The sequence below is a fragment of the Netta rufina genome, assembly GCF_964035555.1.
Source record: "Netta rufina genome assembly, chromosome: 1".
NCBI classification, from domain to species: Eukaryota; Metazoa; Chordata; class Aves; order Anseriformes; family Anatidae; genus Netta; species Netta rufina.
The window spans coordinates 154,985,255-155,009,105 of NC_140123.1; the positions used below are offsets into that span (position 1 = coordinate 154,985,255).

General features: G+C 36.0%; 1 protein-coding gene across 1 annotated transcript in view; it reads left to right on the forward strand.

Annotated features, from left to right (window-relative positions):
• TMTC2 (transmembrane O-mannosyltransferase targeting cadherins 2) overlaps positions 1-23,851 on the forward strand; it is a 255,410-nt gene that overhangs the window by 159,657 nt on the left and 71,902 nt on the right. Inside the window, exons 4-6 of the mRNA XM_084306356.1 lie at positions 9,145-9,259; positions 21,175-21,260; positions 22,107-22,291. Coding sequence (XP_084162482.1) covers positions 9,145-9,259; positions 21,175-21,260; positions 22,107-22,291 — 386 coding nt within the window. The remainder of the gene's footprint in view (positions 1-9,144; positions 9,260-21,174; positions 21,261-22,106; positions 22,292-23,851) is intronic.

The window sequence follows — 23,851 nt, forward strand, 5'->3', positions numbered from 1 at the left end:
CAAATGGAGAAGCCTGAGAGCAGTCCCTCCTTACCAGCTGTTTGACATCATCTCAGGATTTTGTTGAACTGACAGAGCCACTGTTCTATCCTTTGAGGAGAAAAAGTTAATTTTCTGTAACATTGCAAGAGGAACGCATATATTGGACAGTGGTGTTGAACATGGTTAAAGATGTCATACATTCATACCCGTTTGCATCAGGGTTTCAGAGCTAAGAAACAAATCCGAAGCACTGCCTGCCAAAATTCAGTAGGTTCAGTACCCATGTTGACGGGGTGCTGGAGAGCTTTCAGAGCTCTGCATAGTTTTCAGTTGTGTTTTTCTTTCACCTGCTGTCATTCCAAAAGCCCTGGAATTGATCAACAAATGAAGTATTGAACAAATGATGTAAATAACACTCTTAATAAAAAGAAGAATAATATATAATGGTTAGGAGGTGGTAAATCTCTACTACAATCTGCTTCAACATTACTGTGTACCTACTGTAAAAAAAAAAAATCAATACATAAAGTAGATTAAACTCATAAATTATGGGTACATAGAAACCATTTATCCCTTTAGGAAAAAGAAACAGGGCACTTCTGCTGTTAAGAAAATGAGGTAACTTGATCAAAGTGTGTCTGTTAACAAGTGAAGTTTTTGTAGGAACAACATTGTAAATTATATGGATGAATTTGTGGCATATTTTGACAAACTCATTATTTCTTAGGAATAATAGGAAAAACAGAAATAGCTTGTATGAACTATAATGTTCTCTTAGCAGAACTTACGCGAAACCTGTTCAACTTCTAAAGTAGTAACCTCTAGTGCTTATGTGAACTTTTCTGTGCTTGAACCACTTAACAAGCATTACCTAACGGATCTGCTGAATGTGTCTGTGAGATATAGAGGGTCTGTATTGTAAGAAACCTTTCTTAAATGTGGAGCTCTCTTCGTTGACTTTTTTTAGTGAGTGCAACTGAGCTTTTATACTTTTTATTCAGGAAATCTATTTTACCTTCATTGGTGAAACTCTTTCCCCATCTAGAACAAAGTGATTGCCTGATGAAATGTGAATGTTAAAGGCTGAAGCACCACTCTACTTTCCTTAGTAGTACCCTTGAAAGAAGAAGAAAAAAAAAAAGCCATAAACTGCTGATGAATCTAACCTTTCGACAAGGAGGAAAAGGTGTTATTCTTTATAGCTATGAATATAAACTTTAAAATGTGAATTGGGTAACTAGTACTGTGCTCTGTCATCATGTGTTATTCCAGCAAAGTCCTGGATATTTGTGATCTTGTTGACAGCCATGGATGGCCTCTGTTGCAAAATCTCAGCCTTTTTTTCTTCAGTCGGATGAATTTTCTATTAACGAACACTGGTCTTAATATTTCAACTTCTTTCCTGTGAAGCAGACTGCACTTGGAACTCCTCAAAGAATCTCAGATTTCACTTGGGGACCCTTGTCTGCTCCCAAATGTGTTTTGGGAAGGATGACCCCTTAACGGAAGTTAAGAACGTAGACCAAAATATAAAATGCAAATGCAAATATCAATGGTTCCCACAGTGTTTAAACTAAATAACTTAGTTTTCTTGGCCCTCATTTTATGAGAATACTAATTATATGGAGAAATGTTCCGTACATCTCTCTTCTATATTACAAGAACACTTCCTCTTCTTCCTTTACTTCATTCCTCTAGAGGCTGTCATGCATTTACGTTCCATTAGTGTCTAGCTGTGTTGTTGTGGTAGGCACTGTACAAACCCGTAGTGAGACACAAGTCTTGGCAGGAAAAGCTTGCAACTAATGAATGAGTAACAAATGTCAAGAATAAAAATGGAAAGGCATCAGGAGGTGAAGCTTCCTGAACAACACATGTGAACAACAGATCAGCAGCAGAGCTGGGAGCAGAATATACCTCTTTTAATTTCTAGTTTAGTACCCGTAATATCAGCAGGAGGGAGCTGAATGTGATAGCAGCAATTTACCTACTTTAAAAGCATATACTTGAGCACAAGAAAAAAAATGTTGTTTCTATGCAAGCCACGTTCTACATTAAGTTTATTTTTACTGACACATCTTCTGTTGTTCCACAAAATTCTCTAATTTTTGAACAGTCTTTAACCATAACAGCGGTCCAGTGCTTCCAGTATAAGGAATACATGGCTTTCAGCTATTAATTCAGAGCTTTAAGTAGGTGGTAAAATGAATGATTCAGTTTGTAAATATTTGATCTAGAATTATCTGGTGTAGATGCTAAGACTGAATAGAAAAACTTTCTTGGTGAAAGTTGCAGAATTTTTTAATATTGTTTGCTCCCCTTTACGATAGAGCTGAGAGCTTCATAATGTGCTGCTGCACTCGCTTCTGCCTACATGGTGGCGATGTCTGCTGCAGGTTGAGGTGGCAATGTCAGTGCTTATAACCTGTGGTTTTCTTACTGATATGCAAAAAGTAATAATTTATAGTACAAAATTGAGAAGTGTTAAGAACATGGTAAAAACAAACCAACAAACAAAACAAAACACCAAAACCCCACCTATCCACCCAACCAAAACCCAAGTGTCCTAAACTGGTCATCTGGCTTGTCATGCTCCAGTAGTTAATTCACATAAAACTTGATAGTAAAAGTGAAGAGTTTATTTCTTTTGGGGTTTAGTTATATTTTATGCTCCCAACTTTTAGAATTTAATTTAGTGTTCATGGGGCTGGTATGTTGACAGCTCTGTATAAACTGGTCCCTCTAAAACATTACGTATGGGCAGTGCCAATGGAATCTTCTTCGTGTTTTTTTTTTTTTTTGCCATTTCTCAGAAGCAACACCTGGAAAGAAGTAAAATCTCATAACTGTTCCATATAGTTATTTTAAGATCTTAAGTAAGATCTTAAGTAAGATCTTAAATCTTTAAGATTTGACTCCGTTACACTGGTAACTACCAAAGTAACTTATTTCAGAGGAAAATAAATAATTAAAAACAAACAAACAACCCTACACTGAAAATTAGTCAAACTGTGATGTAAATTCTTGGAAAGCATCACATTTCAAAGTGGGAAAGTGTAGTTTGTACTGTTTTCTCATTGTAAAAATCTCGTTTTTGCCATACTGTTTTACTACTTATTTCCCTTTGATTTTCTTATGTGACAAGTTCATAGTGAAAGAAAACATAAAAATGCACCAACTGCAATGTAAATTTCAAATATTGATGCTGTTAGCAAGAAAAGACTATTAGTGTACTGAATGGAAGATCTGGCTTATATGAAATGGAGGCATCTTTCAATTGACTTGTAAGTCTTGGAAGGAGAGAGAGGTAAATGGAAGGTCAGTTTGGACAGTGCTGGAAACAGAAGAAAGTGTTTAAGCAAAGTAAAAATGGAACTCAATTAAATTATTTCATCATCCAAAGAAAAGTCCTAGCATTAATAATGGTGAGGAAATTCAAAAAGTTTTGAGTGGGAATGATGCTTTGGAGCTTTGCAGCATCTGTTGGGCCCATGAGCTTAATCATCTTTGATAAGCCTTGGTATCTTATGTCTATAAAGTAAACGGGAACAGAAATAACTTTCTCATGAAGTTATGAATTCCTGATGGTTTAGGCATAAAATTGTAGGGGAATATGGAGGAGCTGCACTGTTTATCAGCTTGATGTGGAAGCTGTCATGTTTTGATACAAGTCAACATTACTTTCACAAAATGAAGAAGCCAGTGGCACACTAACAGCTTCGTTAATGCACGTCTGCTATGCAGTTCTTCAGTGTTGATAACTGTGTTGATAAGTACCATAGTTCTCTTTCCACACCATTTTTGGCAGTGATATAATGATAACCCCCTCCTCCATTTCTTTAATCTGGAGGGGGAGGAAAGCAAAAATACTCTTTAAAAAGACTGTCAGATAAAAGCCTATTTTATTCAATAAACACAATTATCTTTAGGAATTAGACTCAAAAATGCATACTCTCACTGCTTTTTCTTGTAGTTTGGAATTGTGAAATAGTTTTCAAAACTGGACTTCTTTCTCTTCAAGGGGTTTTACATAAAGTGGGTTGTTTGCTTTGTTCTTGGTTTTATGTGCACCCCTTTCTTGTCCCTTCCAAATGGGAAGACTGAGATTAGTACTAGTCAAAATTAACCAAAAAAAAAAAAAAATCAAAGGCAAATTCTGTTTTTCTAGTGAAGCTGAACATTAAAGATCCTTGTGTTAATGTACTTTACCATAAATGTTGTCCAGGAGTGCCTATTTAATGGCTGTTACATAGGAACACAAAAGCAGACCTATTGCAGAATTTAAAAAAAGAAAAAAAAAGAAAAAAAAAAAAAGAAAAAAGAGAGAGAGACAGAAAAGGAAAAGACATTAAAATAATAATAATAAAGAAAGCCTTTTTTTTTTCTATTTTCTTTTTGCATTTTTTTCCACACCTCAAGTTTGTTTATGAAAAAGAAAACTTTTTTTTTTTTTTTTTTTCATAGAGAGTCAGGAGAAATACAGAGAGATTGTTGAGAGGAGTAGTGCAACCTGGAACTACTGTTATTAACGTCAGATGCTAAAGAATAGTAAATAACGTATAAATACCCATAAAGCTCTGTAGAAGTTTCTTTGGCTTGACGTGCATTGTTCTGTGAGCTAGAGTTGCTAGTTTGGGCTGCTGAGAATTTAATTATGAACGATTTAGCTGTTCCCTAAGTATTTCAGTAGCTGTTCAAGTAGTTTATCACTGTCACTCAAGTAGTAGTCTAGTTCATGTTTTTAGATGCCTTCATCATTTTCTGCTTTAACTTATATTTTATGAATCAGCTTTACAGTTTTAATGTGGGAACAATATTGAAAAACTTCAATAATTTGTTGATACGAATTGTGAAAATTGTATATATAAATTATATATATATTTTTTTAACATTGAATCCTATGTTTTGTTTCATCAGTTTTCAAGTATGTTTGCTCCAAGTAAAACTTAAAAAAGGCACTGTTTGCCCCATGGCATAATACATTGAAAAAGACAGCATTTTCCTTTTCTTGGTATACTATTTTAAAAAGTTTATCAGGTTATATTTTGGTGGTTTAATAGGGGATATTATTTGGATTTTTTTTTCCTTTGTTCCAGCAAAGATATTTTGTTAATAGATTGTGACTTCCCATATAGCTTTTATTATTATCTCATTTTTGGTCTCTTATTGCATGGATTAAATAGGGATGATGGGTAGGAAGGAGAGTCCTCTTTTAATACGATGGGTTATCTTTCGTAACTTTTTCATTAGTGATTTTTTATCACTTTTTTCTTATCTTTTTCACTAGTTTTTTTTTTTTAAAGAAAATGATTGGATCAAATATATGTTCTGCACTGTGTGTATTTTTCTGAAACTTTACTTTGTTGCTTTATAATTTCCATTTCACTGAATGGAAAAGCATAATTCTTGATTCAGTAGAAAGGGAAGGATTTATTTAAATTATGATATTTACACACATTCATTTCCATTTCTGATTTGTTTTCATAGCTCAATTGCAACCTGAAAGTTCAATTTTTCTGATCAGTAGAATGTGCTTCTTAAATCTAGGCAGATTAGAATGGACAACATTGTTCCTGCCTCACTATTGTTTGTCTTTCAGAATGAAGGTGCAAGGAGAAGCTTTGATATGTCAATTTACTTTTTTAAGGCTTTTTAAATCTTAATCCTCAGTTTCTATGAGATAGTTCAGAAAAAAAAAGTTAAATTTTGAAGTTAAATTTTGTTATATTCATTTTCATTTTGAAAGCAGTTAAATGCCTGAGATCTGGAGGTACTCTCACTGCTAGACTATGTAAGTGTCATCCTTAAAGTCTTGTAGAAATCTATTTTGATGTGGCCAGAATTATACTACTTAAAGAACTGTTTGGCTTTGTACTTGGTGCTACTTTTTCTTGCTCCATTAAAAGAAGAAAAAAACAAACAAAACAAACAAAAAAAAAAACACAAACACCCCCACAAAAAAGCCAACCGCAACCCACACCTTTAAAATGTCAATTTTCCTGCCAAGAAATCTAATGAATAGTGGTTCTAAGGTACCAAGAGATATTTCAGTTTATCACTGGCTTAGATTAAATGGAGTTTTAATTTTTTATATGTCCATTTCTGTTGAGTAAGATCTATGGAACCATACGCAATGAAGTACAGCTTGAATAGACCAACTGTTTTGTAGCTGTTTGAGATGTGTGAATGTTACCTTTATTCCCATGCTATGATGGAGTATTATTTCTAAAAGACCTGGGATTATTTCTATCTCAAAGTTGGAGCACAGGGAATTAAGCAGCAGGCAAAAAGTAAATATTGCAAAGCTGTTTCATTCACAGCTTGCTTTTTCTCTTGAGTTGAATAGGGTCTCCTATCAGGGAAAAATTGAATTTGTAATTAAAGATTAAATTGTGCTACATATGCAGTTTAGCATCTTCTGAACGTTAAGTGTTCCTCTTTGGAGGAACTAATTTTGGGTATTGCACATTTTATATCCCCCCCAAGATTGATTGCCCTACCGAAGACAAATGAGTGAAATTCCATGAGTAGGAGTTGCCAACACAGCCTCCTTTCTGTATATTCTGCCCTCTTTTTCTCTCCCCAGGTACCAGCTACAGAAAGAGGAAGTGGTTGCTGCAGGCGATAGCTGCCCTGAATGCCTAGGGCTGCCAGTATGAGCTCGACGAACAACATTTGTTTTATCAATTGTTCCTCATAGCTTCATTTCCAGGCAGTACTAGATCATTCCTCTGTCTGATTCTATATATACATAGTTGTGAAGGTTTATACCAAGCTTTTATAGTCTAGGAAAGTAAAAAGACCTTGGCTTCCATATTCCTCTGAATAATGAATTATGAGATCATTGAGTTTTACATTAATTATTTTCTGCTAGTATAACTTCTTTTAGTATCATATTAGGTTAAATTAATCATTCACAGATAATGATTTAAAAAAGTTTTACAAGTTGAGACAAAAGTCTAAATGGAATACGCTTCAGATGTAATAATCGGTTTAATACTAATATTAAGCCCTTGACACAGAATACTTTGCAGACTGTAAAATAAGGTATTGCCTTAAAGAGTACATTAACTTGGTTAAATATCAAGTATATTTAGTATATGTAATGGTGTTAATAGGATTTTTTCAGTCTGTTATCTGAAAAGATGAGCTAAATCATTCTTTTGTGCATCCTTTCATTTTTTGAGCTTCAGTGGTTTGGGGAGCAAGTAAATATGTAGCAGGAAATAGTTATGGGTTGTCCAAATAGTCATTTAATGCAATGCTCTGGTGTAGGAGATGGGAGTGAAAACAGAAGTAGTTGAGGAGTGTATGGAATGTACATCTATGGGAAATGGGATGGTTGCAGACTGCACAAGCAGCATCAGGGTTCACAAATGGGTTTAAAACATTATGTGTTTTTCTGACAAGTGTTTATGCTTGCAAGCTGGCTAGTACTCATGTTAGGTGGTGCTTCCAAAATGTTTTCTGTGCTTAAGAAAGAATAGTAACAGTAATGGGGAGATAAATTCAGAATTCAGCATGCATGATGTAAAATGTGAGTGAATCTGAGAATATTTAACAGTTTCACAAAGTAAAAGAATGGTGGAACTTTTTTGTAACTTTTCTCGATTTTTGAAAAACAACTTCTGAATTATTTTCCATCTTATAAAATACTATGGTAAAATAAAATGACACAGAAATGATACCTTCTGTTCTCATGGAAACATTGTTTGTTTGTTTGTTTCTTAGCATAATATATTGTGTACAATTGGATGATTTTACTTTTTTGAATCCTAAAAGGGTTCCATCATTTTTCCCAGCAATAATTATTTGTTCTGCTCAGAAGAAAATACTGTTTGCTGTTGTGTTCACCCTTAAGGCAGGGTGCTTATGCAGCAAACCACAGAAGCTTGAAAGCAATATACTTTCTAAGGAAGAACATGTACCTTAAATAATAATCAGTCTATTAGCAGTATGGTAAAACTACATTGAGTTTGTATTTCTCATGCTTGATACAAATTTCTGTAAAAAAGGGCTTGAATAACTGAAGAAGCAGAATTTAACAGCTATTTGAGGTAATGTTTGTTGTTTGTACATCTGGAGGGAAGAAGAGTTTGACATATATTTGTGTGTTTGGTGAAAGGATGGGCATCATCTTTCCATGCCTCTTGCTCATAAAAAAGAAATACTTGTGAATGTAGAGCTGTTTTATGAAACAACTTTGATCTATTATAAGCATAATGTGTAGCATAATGTGCCTCTTTTTCATGTATACACATAGGCTACAGTTGTAAGGCCAGTTAAATTAGCTTCCTAAATTGTGAATAACATGGGCTGCATTTTCCATAAAACATTAGTTCCAGTTTCTTTTGTAAGTACACTTTTTGTGCCACTCAGCAAAACTGCAAACGGAACACATGTGGAGCCTTAAATATGTTTTTTACCTCAAGTCCTTTATAGACAGGATATAAAAGCACACTGTATAACATAATAAATTGTATGGAAAGGAACCACATGTTTTCCAAGTAAAAAAGTGCATTTTAGTGATCTGTGCAGTATTGTCATATCCATATGGCATACTTTTAATTCTGGTTACTTACCTTACTGTTCTTTCAATTCTTGTGTCGTATGTCAATTTTCATGCCTCAGTGAGAATTGTGTCTGCCCTGGGAACATTCCTTGCAGTTTTGAGTAGATAGGCTTCAAAACAAGCAAACAAACAAACAAACAACAAAAACAAAACAAAGCAAAGCAAACAAACAGAAAAAAAAAAAAAAAAAAAAAAACAACAACAAAAAAAAACACTATGAAAATTCTCTAGCTCTACGTTTAACCCTGAGGGTTTTTATTTAGAGGTGTTGTAAAATAAAATGGTCCTTTCCCTTTGCTATAGTTGTTTTTAAAGCATACAGATATGTATTGCTTTTCAAGTTCTTTTTCCCACCCAAAAGCTGTATGTATGCAGACTGGATGCAAATCACTGCTACAAGATGTGTATCTCATAGTAAGATGCAATGATACAGAAAACTGGGGGAAAAATCAAGCAACCTCCCTTCCCCATCCATAAAAATAGCTTCTGTGTGAGTTTTGCCTCCCTGTGGAACTTCCCTGTGCTCAGATACTGTGTCATGTGTAATTGGATTGGAGCTCTTTCTGAATACTGTTTTCTCCTCTTGACAGCATGGGGTAACCTTGGAAATGTTCTCAAGAGCCAGAGCAAGATTTCTGAAGCTGAAAGCGCCTACAGAAATGCCTTGTACTACCGCAGCAACATGGCTGATATGCTTTATAATTTGTAAGTATGTGTGGCTTTCCTGGGGTTGGATCCTCTGCAAAACCTGTTGTGAATGGGGCTATTGATTTCCCTGCTGGAGATGGAGATGATGCTAGCTGTTGCTTTGTAATAGCCATTTCATTAATTGTGCTCTTTAAATTTTGGGGTGGACAGGATCTTTCCTTGGTCTACATTACTGTATATTCTTGTATCACTGTCTGGCTTGGAACAGGAAAAATTACAAATCTGTTTGCTTTCAAAGAAACAAAACCCCCACACTGAACAGAGTGCAGATAGATGAGCTGGCACCAGTAGTGCTCCATCTGTTTCTGGCTCCTCTAAAATACAGAGGTGTTATTTAGACTTCCTTTTTAAGTCTAAATAACACTCAGTGGGAGGAGTGGGTGTAAACACTTCCTAGCATAAGCCAATACCACTCAGTTAGCTGTTGAGGTCTGAAACATTAAAATAGCTAAATACTTTTCAGAGCACTGGGGTGGGGACGGTTCAGTGGGTGCTCAGGGCTGGGAGCTGGGCTCTGCTGCGAGACAGACCCAACCCCTCAAGCTGGGGTACACCATGGTGTCACTGTATGCACAAACAAAATCCAGATGACTAGCATTTATTATGCAGTAGTGTAAGCTGTATGAAAATAAAATGCCCTGTGCAGTAGAAAAGTATGTGCTAGGGAAAGGAGATGGACAAACACTGAATGCAAGTAGCAAGCCTCTTTATTAAAAAAAAAAAAAAAAAAAAAAAAAAAATCAATCTGTAAATCCAGTTTCAAATGGCCATTTTTAATATCTGGATAAAAAGTTTATAATGGTAGACTTTTTAAAGTTACCCGTTTCATTAATTTGCCTGATGGGTAAACATACTATAAACTTTTATCTCTGTTTTCAAAATAATTTATTGATAGAATTTCCATTCCAAAGTTTATTTAAGATCTCAAAATCATATATACTTTTAATGCTCACACATTTACACACATGTATGCATGGTGTTTTTTTTTTTTTTTTTTTTTCTTCTTTTAGGCAATGGAGAGTGTGAAAGACATATTTTTAAGAATAAACTCTTTCCACTCATGCTTAAAGAAATAACTTCTGAAAACAGCAGGAGACTGCAGGGAAAAAAAAAAAAAAAAAAGTGAAAAGATTGATATCCCTGAATTTCTCATACATGGTTCATTTTGGAGATGAAAATTATAACTATTAAATTTTTTTGTATGCCTATATGGTACTTCTGTCTCTTACTCACTCAGTGTGTCAGAGGAAACGCAAGTTAATACCAGGGTAAGAAGAGGGAAGGGGGTTGGATGAAAAAGACAGGGATATAAAAGAAATCAGTCTTTGGTAGTTTTGCTGCTCTGAGCGCAAGCTGATAATCTTCTGGCTTTACATTGATATACAAAATATATGTCTACAAGCCTTCATTTCTGATGAATAGAAAAATTCTTTGAATTCTACTGAGTTTAAGTAAAAGGAATTTAACTGAAATGATGGTTGGAATATAGAGGGCATAAACTTTCCTACATATACCTGTGAAAGTAGAGGAGGTTTATTTAGATGAAAGTGTTCGCTATAAAGTATGTATACACGAATGCTTATGCAAAATGGATCTCCAATTCTTTACATTTCTGAACAGTATCCTGAACACAATTGAACCGTCTTTTACTTTATTTTACTTTTTTTTTGTTTTGTTTTGTTTTGTCTCATAAAACCATGAGTTATCCTATAGAAACTGAAAAATCTTACATCACCATTTTAATTTTTCTCTTACTTATGCCATCTTGTTCTTTCCCTGTGTTGGTTACTCCCACATCCAGCATGGAAGCTAACTGGTAAATGGAGTAGGCTTTGACACAATTGAACCCCAAATTAATACAATATTTTAAGCATAAACTCTGAAGAGGTCTCTTGCAAGTTCTGCCCTTCCTTGCCATGTAGTACTACGGAAGCCTTTTACAAAAAAAAAAAAAAAAAAAAAAAAGTAATGGAAAAAATATATCTTCATGTGCTTACAAGAGGCCAGCTGGATTTACCATTTCTAGGTTTTAGGATGTATCTTTAAAACAGAAACAGTCATTTAGTAGATCTTTAGAAAGAAAGCACCCTTACCATCATTTCTGATTACCGTGTTTTTGGCATCATAGATCATAAGTCTATTTTAGCCTCACATACTCTTTATTGTTTCTTAGCATTTATGCCTCAGTATTGGATACAATTTAATTAGCACATGCAGCTGTACTCATACAGAGCATAAACAAATCAAAGTGCTATCTGATTGAGGAACAAATTATTAAAGATTAACTCTCAATTTTCAATGGGTAATGATCAAGGAGGTAAGCTACATAAACAGAAGTGTTTGATCTCTGTTTCCTCATTCTTCTTCAAGAAATTGTCTTGTGCTAAAATGTGCTGTTATTTAGCAGTTGTCTATTGATGTGTTAAAACCTAGTGAATTTAGCAGATTAGGTGAATGACTGATTTCAGGACGACATTTTTATTTTCTGACTGTTATACCTTTTCCGCAGCTCTGTGTTGTAGCTATTTCTCCCCATTCAGGAGAATTTAAACTGCATGAATTTATATTACATAATTACAGAATCTCCGTTTGAAGGTTTGCCTGATACAGAATGTGTCATTTGCCATTTTGTTCAAATGTTACAATTATGCAACCATAAATAAATTCCCACATTTTTAGAAAATAGCATTCATATAATAAAGACCAAATGATAAGATGCTTAATATGGAAAAGGAGGATAAAAATAATACAAGCCATCAGTCACATGTATTACAGAGAACCACTGATTTCAGAAGATGAACAGATTTAGGCAAACTGTAATTCACTGGAAAGATCTGTTTTGTCTTCAGATTGCCCTCTCTGCACCCAACACCTGGGAAACAATAAGTTTCTAGCTAACCTGTATCTTTAATGAATAAATTATGATTATTTATTATTTTTAAAACAAAGAAACCCACCTCTTGCTTACAATTAGTATTGGGTTGGTGGTTCAGCACTCCTTTCGATATGGGTTAAAATGGGTTTGTTCTACTGATGTTTTCTCAGGTCCAAATAAGTAGAAGTGAAACTGCCTGTGATCCAGCATATCATGAAGATAATATCTTTGGCCTGGAATTTAGGAAACCTGAATTCAGGCTGAGGACTTGTGTTCTTGTTTGCAAACTTTTATTTTTACATTTTTTTTTCTGAAAGGCTCATGAAAAACTCTAGAGGATTTTGGATCCTGACATCTCTGAAAGCAGTTGAGACTTTCATAGTAATTTCAGTGTGGAAAGTATTTTAGCTGTTGTTTTATACTGTATGTGGAGATTATATTACAATATTATATTACAATTATATACAACTGTAATAAGGTAGTTTGTACTTCAAAAATACACATCAAGTGTCCATCTATAAAGAATTTCTTTGACATCTTGAGGCGGCATTGCAGGTAATTTCAACAAATAAATCTCAAATTCAAGTTCTCAGAGCTGTGTAATACTGCTGACTTCAGCTAGATTTTATAGGATTTAAATCAGCGTTAACTGAGATCTCTTTTCATGCATTTAAGAAATCCCAGTATTTTAATACAGCAAAGTACCAAGGACAAAGCTGTAGAAAAACTTGCTCTTCTGAAATAGGCAATGATTAGCAGATGAAAAACAAGCTGCTTTATAATGCATTTTCAGCCTTTTATGGTTGCTACCTAAAGCTCAGGGTTTCTTTTATTTGTTTGAAATTACTGCTAATTCTTGACTAAAGTAAAATTGCTTATCAGTTAAAAGACAGTTTTTTATTTATTATTCCATTTTTATTTAGGCCAAGTTCTGCTGCTTAGAGTATTCTTTTGTTGCCTATCCTAGTAATCTATGTTACCTTGAGTTTCTCAGGAGATTTTAAGTGTTTGCCATCTCACATAAATATTGAAAATGCTTTTAAAATGGTACTAATTTACTGCATTTTGGGAGCGTACAGTGCTCCATAAAGGATACATTTCTAATAAATAGTCCTCCCCTTGCTTCTCTCCCAGGTATCTCATTTTGCTTTCAGGGATAGGTTTGGGTGTACAAGTTTATCATTCAAATAAAAAGTATCTTCCAGTACCTAAACCAGTCCTACAGGAAAGCTGGAAGAGGGACAGACCTTTATCAGGGAGTGTGGTGATAGAACAAGGGGTAACAGCTTCAAACTAAAAGGGGGCAGATTTAGATTAGATATTTGGAAGAAATTCTTTACTTGGAGGGTGGAGAGGCACTGGCACAGGTTGCCAAGAGAAGCTGTGGATGCCTCATCCCTGGAGGTGTTCAAGGCCAGGCTGGATGGGGTTTTGGGCAACCTGGTCTGGTGGGAGGTGTCACTGCCCATGGCATGGGGGTTGAACTGGGTCCCCTGGAACTGGGGGTAGAAGCTTAAGGTCTCTTCGAACCCAAACCATTCTGTGATTCTATAAAAGGCCCCTTCTGTGAGTGGTTCTGTCCAGCTGTCATCATCTAGCACTGCTGATGCACACGGTGGGGACAGGCACTTTGCCTGGGGTGCTGGCACAGCACACAATCACCCAGCACCCAGAGGAGGGGGAAAGGTAGGGGCAGTGCTGCTTCTCATCCCAACAGCCACCCTCCCTCTGTCCAGGCAGCAGGGCTGGTAACAGTTGACATCATGCTGAAATGATGGCAACTGCAACTAAGTGGCACAGCAGTAGAGAACAGAATTATCTGCTGACCAATTGGCTTGCATTTGAAAAGCTTTTCCCTAGAATTAGAAGAAAATGACAGAGTTATGACTGTGTTGTCTGCAAAGGGAATGGCCGTTCTGTTACTGCCTACTGGGTATGTTAGGGTTATTAGTGATTACTGAAAGTGGGATTTATGTGCCATTTACATATTTGCTAACAGGATGTTATTGGAAAACATTAAACGTTCCCTGTTTGCACTGATTAATGATTGGCTTTTTTGTTAATGGAACCTAGTTGTAGACTTACAAAAGGTTAGCACTCATTTGGTTGAGCAGTTAAATGACTTAATTGCTTTAAAAAAAAAAAAAAAAGACAAAACAAAAAAAAGCCTTAATTAAGTAGCAGACTTAATGGCTTTGTGCACTGCACTGCTGTAGCATCCATACCTGTCTTTCTGCCAGTTAATTTTGCAACCGACAATGAAAGAGTTGCCTTAAGCAAAGCACATCTTTTATTGCCCCGTGGCTGCCTGGCTGGAGAAACACCTGTGTGGGGAATACAAGAAAGTTCTCTTCCATTTCATCTTTGTTGCCAGTGTAGGTAAATATATATATGTATATATATATATATATATATATCCAGGTCGATATAGAGGAAATCATTGGGGGATGCATGTAGGCTTGGATGTAGTGTGACCATGCCAAAATAATAACTAATGGGCCCTGTATTAGCTGTTATCAACTAGTACACAAAATTGATTAAACTATTTCAGTATTATACGTGGCCTGAAAGTTTAATACATATTTCATACATGTTTATCATACATATATCATACATGTTTATCGTGATGGCAGTTATGGTTCCTGTGTATTGTAAATGGTCACTTTATGCCAGCTTTAGTAACCAAGGAGTTTACTTTCTAAGCAGAACAACTGGTTTTAAAAGGACTACACTGGAAATAAAATAACATATAAGTTGAGGGAAGTAGTAGGCTGTATACTGCCTGTTTGTATTTTATGCCTGCTTTTCAGTCCCTGAAAATACTTTTTTTTTTTTTTTCCATTAGTATTCAGTGACTTTATATCAAAAACAAGGCAGAGAAGGAAGACAGGAAGATTTTTTAAAGTTGTTGGTTAAGAAAGATAGCTGAAATGATGCATCTTAAAGAATTCAGGATGGTTGTGCAGAAGAACTAGATTTGGGAATTTGTTTTGCTGCATTTATTTAAATAAGTAGCTCTATCTATAGAGGTGATGTGCAGCATTTCTATATAACCAGGATTTACTTTTTTCTTTTTCCTCCAACTAGAAAAACAGGATTCTGAGATGCTTTCTAAGTCACTGCATGAGGTCTGCTACTGCTGCAAGCAGTCAGCTCATATCCTCCGTTTCATAAATGATCCATATTCCACTGTAAAATTAGCTAGAAGCAACGTAGGCAAAACAGTCCTGTTGTAAGGCTGTGAATCTTGCTGCTGTGATAGTTAAAACTTGTCTTCTAATTCATCCTAAATTAGTTCATGGTCAATTTATACCCCTTTACTTTGCGTCCCGTGGTTTAAGTACCTTTTTCTTTTCTGAGTAATTTCATCCTCGTGTATTTCTAGAGAGAGATTTCCACAGTACTTGTTTTATTAAGCTAAAGGAGTCATTGACTTTTTCCCCCCTCTCTCATCTGGTAGACTTCACATTTGTGCAATTATATGAATAAACTTTCTTTGAACAAAAGTTGTGTGTTTCAATTAATGTTTTAATTTATGTGCTTTACATCTGGGAAGTAAACTGGAGGGGGAAAAAGAGCTTTGAAACTGCAAACTTGAAGCAACTGGTCCTGTGGTTTGTTTTTGGGGGATACTTGGGGTTATGCTCTTTTCTTTATTTAGCTGGGTAACTCTAGCAACTGTGGAAAGTTTATTAAAAAGTGTCAGAAGCCTTTAAGCTCTTCTGTAGTCATCCAAGTTTACTACTGGAGTTTACTCTCCTGTATCAAGAATACTTATTGCAAGGATGTGCTTTCCTTTATTTATTCTCATGTGAAGAAGAAGGCAGCCTTTGTATTCTGTTACTACAAAAGATACGTACATACTTAATTCACACCAGTTGCCCTGATCCATCACTGGCTTTTGGTCAGTATTTTGCAATGCCCTTCTGCTTCTGTATTCTTTCTATCCACTCCTTATCCTTTCTCCCAGCAGTCTCTGAAAAGTTATTACTTTAGCATCATTATCAGTAAACAAAAAAAGGGAATGGCATGTCAAGAGCAGATCCTCTCCTGTATATGGGAGGAACTTCCTTATGTGGCCATCTGCCCCGGCTTCTGGGAGCTATCAGAGGCTTGGCGGTGTCCACAAGGTGAGAGCTCCCATTGAGGGACATTTTTTCTTTTGCATCTAGAAATTGGTCATTCAGAGCAAAAATGTTTTTGCTTGTTTTTGTTTTTGTGCCTGCTTTTACTATAAACAGAAGCGGCAATGTAAGATAAAAATCAACTGTCTCTTAAAAAGAGATGGAGTAAAACTACCTATTTGCTAAACTTCAAAAATGTGCCCTCAACTTCTAAAAGATAACTTCAATGTAATAAGCATAATATTAAGCATGAAAAACAAATAAGAAATTGTTTTGATTGTGGAGATGGATAAAATTACGAGCCAAATTATAAATCTTTGATTAAACAGTTGATTTTTTTTTTCCTTTTTTTCCCCACACATAAAAGATGGAAACATCCATGCACCAAACTTTTTTGGAAGGAGTTTGTCATTTTTATAAACTCATCATTCTTCCATTATAACTCCTTGTCAGGTGAATGGAAAGGAACTTCTTTTTGTCTAAGAGATGTTTGAAAGCCAATAGAAGAGGAAGCACAGGCTCCATCTGCTGTTGCCAATTTCTGACTTCATCCCTAGCAATCAGCTAGAGGGGAAAGAAGGAAGGAATTGGGACTATGAAAATAGGTCTGAACAAACAAATATGAAGAACTTCAGGGGGTCATGGGCTTTCATTGTTAAAGCCTGAGGGTCTTATGTCATCTATTTCTCTCCACGCTTCTCTGTTCTGTAGCTGGTCATCTCATTTCTTGCAAGGATAGCATACTGTGGTAATTATGCAGCGATTAGTTCCCAGTTTGTGACTGGGAACTTCTTAGAGTCATAGAATGGTTTGTGTTGGAAGAGACCTTAAAGACCACCCAGTTCCAACTGCCCTGCCATGGGCAGGGATACCTCCCACCAGACCAGGTTGCTTAAAGCCCCATCCAGCCTGGCCTTGAGCACTTCCAGGGGTGGGGCATCCACAGCTTGTCTGGGCAACCTGTGCCAGTGCCTCACCACCCTCAGAGTAAAGAATTTCTTCCAAATATCTAATCTAAATTTGCCCTCTTTCAGTTTGTCATTACTCCTTGTCCTATGACTACATTCCCTGACAAAGAGTCCCTCTCCAGCTTTCTTGTAGGCCCTGTTTAGATGCTGGAAGACCACTAAACTCCAGCATGGGTCCCCCACGAGTGGCAGCTCCCCCCAGGACCTCTGCTCCTGTGGGGGCTCTCCATGGGCCACAGCCTCCTCCAGGCCCCATCCACCTGCTCCGCTGGGGGCTCCTCCACAGGCAGCAGCGTGGAGATCTGCTCCATGTGGGACCGATGGGCTGCAGGGGGACAGCCTGCTCCACCAGGGGCCTCTCCGCAGGCTGCAAGGGAACTTATGCTCCAGCACCAGGGGCACCTGACCTCCTTCTGCACTGACTGTTCTCAGGGCTGCATCTCTTTGCATTTTCTCACTCCTCTCTCTCAGCTGCTGTTGTGCAGCAGTTTTTTTCCCTTTCTTAAATCTGCTCTCCCAGAGGCCCAACCAGTGTCACTTGCTGGCTTGGTTATGGCCAGCAATGAGTCCCTTTAGGAGCCAGCTAGATCTGGCTCTGATCTGACACAGGGCAGGTGCTGGGCTCTGCTCACAGACACCACCCCTGCAGTCCCCCGACTATGAAAAGCTTACCACGTAAGCCCAAGATAAGGACAACAGTATTCTGCTGACAATTGTTTGTGTTCAACATCTCAGCTTCTTTAGAAAGGACTTCAAGTGCTAAATTGGCTCTTCTGTTAGTATTAGCTATAATGATCTCTGCAACCACATGGTGAAGTATGTGCTTCCTTCAGATACTGACTTGATCATATCTCTTCACTTCATGTTTGTCTTCACAACAGTGAAAAATTTTCAGGGGTCAGCTGATTTTACAGGCAACCAGGGATTCCCCGCAAGTTGCCTTACTTTTACACTGGTAGCGTGGTCGTACGGAACCTGAAGATTGAGGTCTCTGCTTCTACAGGCCATGCTGCCCACCCAGACCAGCTTGGGCAGTTCAGCTGTATGGCAGCAGAGCTGAACCATGTGCTTGCTTCTTGGGACCTCAGCCTGCCTCTCTTTAGTATTTTACTCTTTTTTTTTTTACTCTTTTTTAGTAATTTTTTTTTTTTTTTTACTAATTTATATTCCTTCTGTGTGGTGCACAAGGCAGTAGTCCTGTGAAGTAAAAGTGAACAATAATGCAGTTGGAGACCGTGGCTGTAATACATATACTAAAAAGAGGAGTAGAAAATTTCACTGGCAGTGTTAATTTTGGCAGTAATTAAATTTAAAGTTTTTAATTTTAGTTGTATTTTGTGAGTAATTAGAGGTTACTGAGCATATTTATATGCCTGCATCATCCTGGTCAACCTTAACGCTAGAGAGCATCTGATTTTTCATCTGGGAAGTGAAATATATCATCTCTTTAAGCTCTTTTAATATGCACTGTAATTTCATGAATGCTTTGCCCATTTAATGCAAGCTTCATCATCTTAACTTTTTATCTATTTAAATAAGTATTTATCCCTTCTTTGGCAAACATCCAATCTAGTTCTCCCTGAGATACCCCTCCCCCCCCCAAGTGTTCATTTTATTCAACAAAAAAAAAAATATTTTTGAAATTTTCTTTCAGACTTTTCCTGACTTCATTTAATCTGAAACTAGAACTAGAGACTCATAAATCTAGTCAACTTGTACCGTCAGAAGCCACAGGGAAAGCCAGCATTCAATCAGGACCAATTTCACGAGAAGAGGCAGTTTCATGCCTCATAAAGGTTTTTAGGTTATATCCATCCCCCCCCCCCTTTTTTTTTTTTTTTTTAATTTGGTTTTGTTTGTACCAAATCCCATAACAAATATTTATTGAAACACTAATAATTTGTTGAAATTCAGTTCTCAGTCATGCATCCAAACAGCTTGTGTTTATATAAATATATATGTAGGAGTGTGTGTGTGTGAGAGAGAGAGAGAATGAATGAATGTCTGTTAGTGGAACAACTGTATAAAAAAAAATCTGGAAGAGAAGTAGGAAAAAAAAAACACCTTAAGGTACCAAGTAATTAATTAAGAGTGCAAGTACTAGAGCATGTAGTGAACAGAAAAGATAAATCTAGTAATAATGATAAATAAAAGTGCTTTTAATCAAAAAAGCATAAATATCATATGCTTACTAAGGTAATTTATCTTGTTCAAATTGACTAATTACTGTATTACTTATTTTAATATGTGAAAATCATTATTCCAGAACTAAGAAAGGATTTTTAATATATATAAATTTGTCCCAAAATCATGTAGAAGAATGCTTTTTTAAAAAAGTAAGAAGCTACTTAAGTGTCAGACCATGCAACTCAGCTTTATGCTAGTTCTGTTGCTATTAGTAGAAAATGGGATCAATCTATCATTAAAAATAATTTTCCTTTGAATAATTGCAGCTATAAAAATTGTAGACAAAGCAAATATTTGTAGACTAAAGTTCTAGAAAATTTAGAAAATATTGTCCTAAAGACCATACATCTTGCCACCCGCAAGACACTTAGCATAATGCTTGCAGTTAAAAACTTTGGTGTCATGCCAAAAAGTATCCTGAAGGTTATACATTCCCTCATTCCTCAAATTTCTGTTGGTCAAGGACCAACAGAAAGTAAATTGGGTTTACAACCTAATCTGGGGCTAGTGGACAGATACTGCTTCAAACATGAGGCCACATGGTACTGATGGAGAGAGAGAGAGTACAGAAAAAAGAAGATGTATTTTTCCATTTTGTTAAATTCTAACCCAATGACAGGAAGCAAAAAATATTTGTTTCCTCCTCTGAAGTCTAGTGGTTTAATAAAAATGGTTTTCCTGAGATTTTGGAGGGAAAAAAAAAGTTTCTCTGATTGGTAATGGAAAAACCAATCCAACCACTTTAGAGTTTGAAAAGCTATCATCAGATAAAAGCATAAAGGAAGAAGACAAAAATGCTGTGGGTTAGAGAAACTAAAAACTGAGGTGATAACCCTCTGCTCCCTCTGCCTTCTAAAAGAAATAGCTACATTTATTTTTTCCTGGTTACTCTAAGGTATATAAAGAGGGTCAGCTACCTGCTAATAATGTCTGGGTCCAAATTTAAAATCACTAATGATTAAGGATTTTCTTACCTTTGTGATATTGAGGCATTTGTGTATGCTTCTTCATATCATCAATGATGTCCAGACCACTTCTTAGTAATTTCTGTATGACTGCATTTTCTGTAATTTCTATATTCTGCTGTAATTTGTAATTCAGAAGGATGTTTGTCATAAAAGCTTTAATTAAAGCTCATGAATTACAAAACTAACTGAGAAAGAAGAGGAATTAGGTATCATTTTTGATATCTGTTCAGTTATTAAATTTGTTTGGAGAGAAGACAGAGAAAAAATGAACTGATGTAGGCGCTTAGCCCTGCAGTGAATAATTTAATGAAATTGCTCAGCAAGGACTGGTTAAGGTAATGTGTGTGAAGTGTTAGGTGGTTAACTTTATTGTGCATTTGAAACAGGTCTGTTTAGTTCACGTCAAGGAGAGAAGACAGGCTAAACATGACTGAAATAGTTACAGATAACTCCAGCATACTCCAACTGCTTACAGAAAAAATCTCAGACTCTAGCATTTTCTCAAATGAGTAAAAGAATATCCGTGTTTCCAAGGAAGCCAAAATTACTGCATTTAATCTCTTTGGTAAAGTCATATAAATATATCTGATGTATATTAATTAATCCTGTTTTCAGAGAAAATACTTTTCCCACTAAATTGTTAGTAGCTTGCAGGTTTATTATATCTCTGTAATCATATTTGTTGCTTTAGTTCTGTTTTTAATATTTTTTCTTCATATGTGGCAAGGAGTACATTTTGAAGTTACTCTTTGAATAACCTTCCTCTCTTTTTTCTTTTATCCTTATGCAGAGGATTACTGCTTCAGGAAAACAGCAGATTTTCAGAGGCATTGCATTACTATAAACTGGCAATTGGTAGCAGGCCCACATTAGCCTGTAAGTATTTCAGCTATACAAGCTCGCATAATATCGACTATTGTTTTTTAAGGACATCTTCCTACTTTTTAATAATACTCTTTTTCCCCAGATTTTTTTTTTTTTCATTCTGAAAGTAGAAGGAGAAATTGTGTACTTTTCAGCTGAAGCAAGTGTTTATTTGTCAAGAGGTATGGTCACTGTGGTGCAGGGAAGAAGCAGATAGGGATATAACACTGAACAGTGTGATAGAACATAAAACACTTCTGATCGGGATGGTGAGACATAGATGCTGTTGCACAAATATATAGGCTCCCATTTTCTCTTTCATAAAGCCAGTCTCAGATTTTTATAGTATGTGTTGTGACTGAATAATACAAATATTTTTGAGGTCTTCTATTTTTTCCTTTCTTGCCTGAGGGACATGGGAAATAATTCGTAAGGTGTTGCCCATGATTGATTCCAAAATTATGTGAACACTTTTAATTTTTTTATTTTTCGCTAAAGTATTGAATATTACATATGTGTGTGTGTGTACACATGTATATATCTTTATAAGAAACAACATTTCAAGCAATGACACCATATGCTTGATACAGTCCTAATAAGAGGAATGAAGCAGAGCACACCGCTTAGTCAGCGTTTCTTTTTCTTTTTCCTCAATCTTTCTAGTCACTCTTCTTTCCTTGTGTCTGAACTTCCACCTCTTACCTGTTCTTCTTTACACCAATGATTGATCTATATTATATGAAAGCCAAATTAGATAATCATGAAATTGCTTTCTGGTAGTACTTCAAAGTAAGCTGAAGACCAAGTAAAACATAACAGAACCCTATTAAAATATAACATTTCTTTCCATCTTCACAGCTGCCTATTTAAATACTGGTATCATCCTAATGAACCAAGGGAAGACAGAGGAAGCCAGGAGGACTTTCCTGAAGTGTTCAGAGATCTCTGATGAAAATTTGAAGGATCCTCATGCTCATAAAAGCTCTGTTACTAGCTGTCTTTATAACTTAGGAAAACTTTTTCATGAGCAAGGACACTATGAGGTAACACTTCAGATTTGTCTACAATATTATAAAATCTCCATACAGAAATCGTACCCATTGCTTCCATCCAGACTTTCAAAATATAACACAGGGACCAACTGAGTGAATTTCACCAAATCAAATCATTAGTATTCTCTACAGAGAGTATTTGTACTCTACAGCCATGGGTGTGAAGATGTTAATTTGCAGTGCGATGTTCTGGTGTCAGAATCAGTATTAGCAATGATCACATCTGTTATGTGCTAATTCATTCTTTTTGCCTTCACTACTGGTATGAAAAAGATAAGCCGAGCTAACGTGTACTGGCTTTTTACTTCAAAATAGAGTAGCCCATCTTTTAAATTATTAAAAAGCCTTTATGGTTGCTACTAAGTCTCCAAAAATAAGATCTATTTGGAACAATTAAAAACGTCAGTGATTAGAACCATTCCAGTGTGTGCTACTTTCAGATAACTGGACATAAGTGCGACAGAGATTGAATTTTTAAATGTAGTCATACATTGCACTCAACCCCATCCCATCTCATTTATGTGTGCACTTGAGACAGTTGTGATTCCTCTTTATTCTCCCTAGTGAAATTATTAAATCCGGTCATTTGCTTGAGTTTTGACCTCTTGCAGTATTCAAAAGAAAGTAATTCTCTTTTTTTTGCATTCCTAAGCATACTTCAGAACAGGAGTTACACGTGGTTTTGATTCATATAACTCTTTCTGACTGTGACAGTTAACTCAGCTGTTTAAGATTAGGCATGCACATGCCCTATGGATTCTCTGTCATCTGTCTGCTGAATCCAGCTCTGTCAGATGGCAGTTACTAATTGGTTAAAACACAGGCACAGACAGCTGATACATTGATAAAGATAAGAGAACAGCAACATATTGCCTGCATGGCCAATAGAGTGTAGAGGTGGAGTGGAGTGCCTGGGAGGTGCAAGAAATTGTAAGAATTTAAAACATCAGGTTTCTGCCTGGTGGTCATGGCAGCCTGACCCAGGCTCAGTCATACACTTAGATTTTTTCAAGCATATTTGAGCCTTCACAAGCTGTGACTTTTTGATGGGATGATATGGAAAAAGGTGCAGAGCTAACAGATTGATCAGCAAGCATCCTAAGTGCTGAATGAATCATAAATACATGATCAAGTAATTCACGGCACATCAGTGAAAGGAATACAATTTTGGCACTTCTATCTACAGTCCATCTCATTCTTTCCATGTAGCAGAATTTCAGTTATGTGGGTTATATTCTGCTATTACTTGATGGTAGATAATGATTTCTTTATTTTTACGTCACTTACTGTAGCTCAGTCATCTGAAAATACTTTGTTTGCCATTTAGTATTATTCCATATGGTCTACCAGCCTCTAGAATTTTATGTATATTTTATAAACTTGTGAGTCTTTGAAGGGTTTAAAAAAATGTTCCTTTTATTTTCACCTGGGAAAGGGGATATTTTATTGCAACTAATTTGATCTTTTGCCAATAAACTTCACTGAATTTGGTAAAACTTTTGTATATGAGAAATGTGAGCTTGCTGTGATATATATGATGCAGATGTGTTT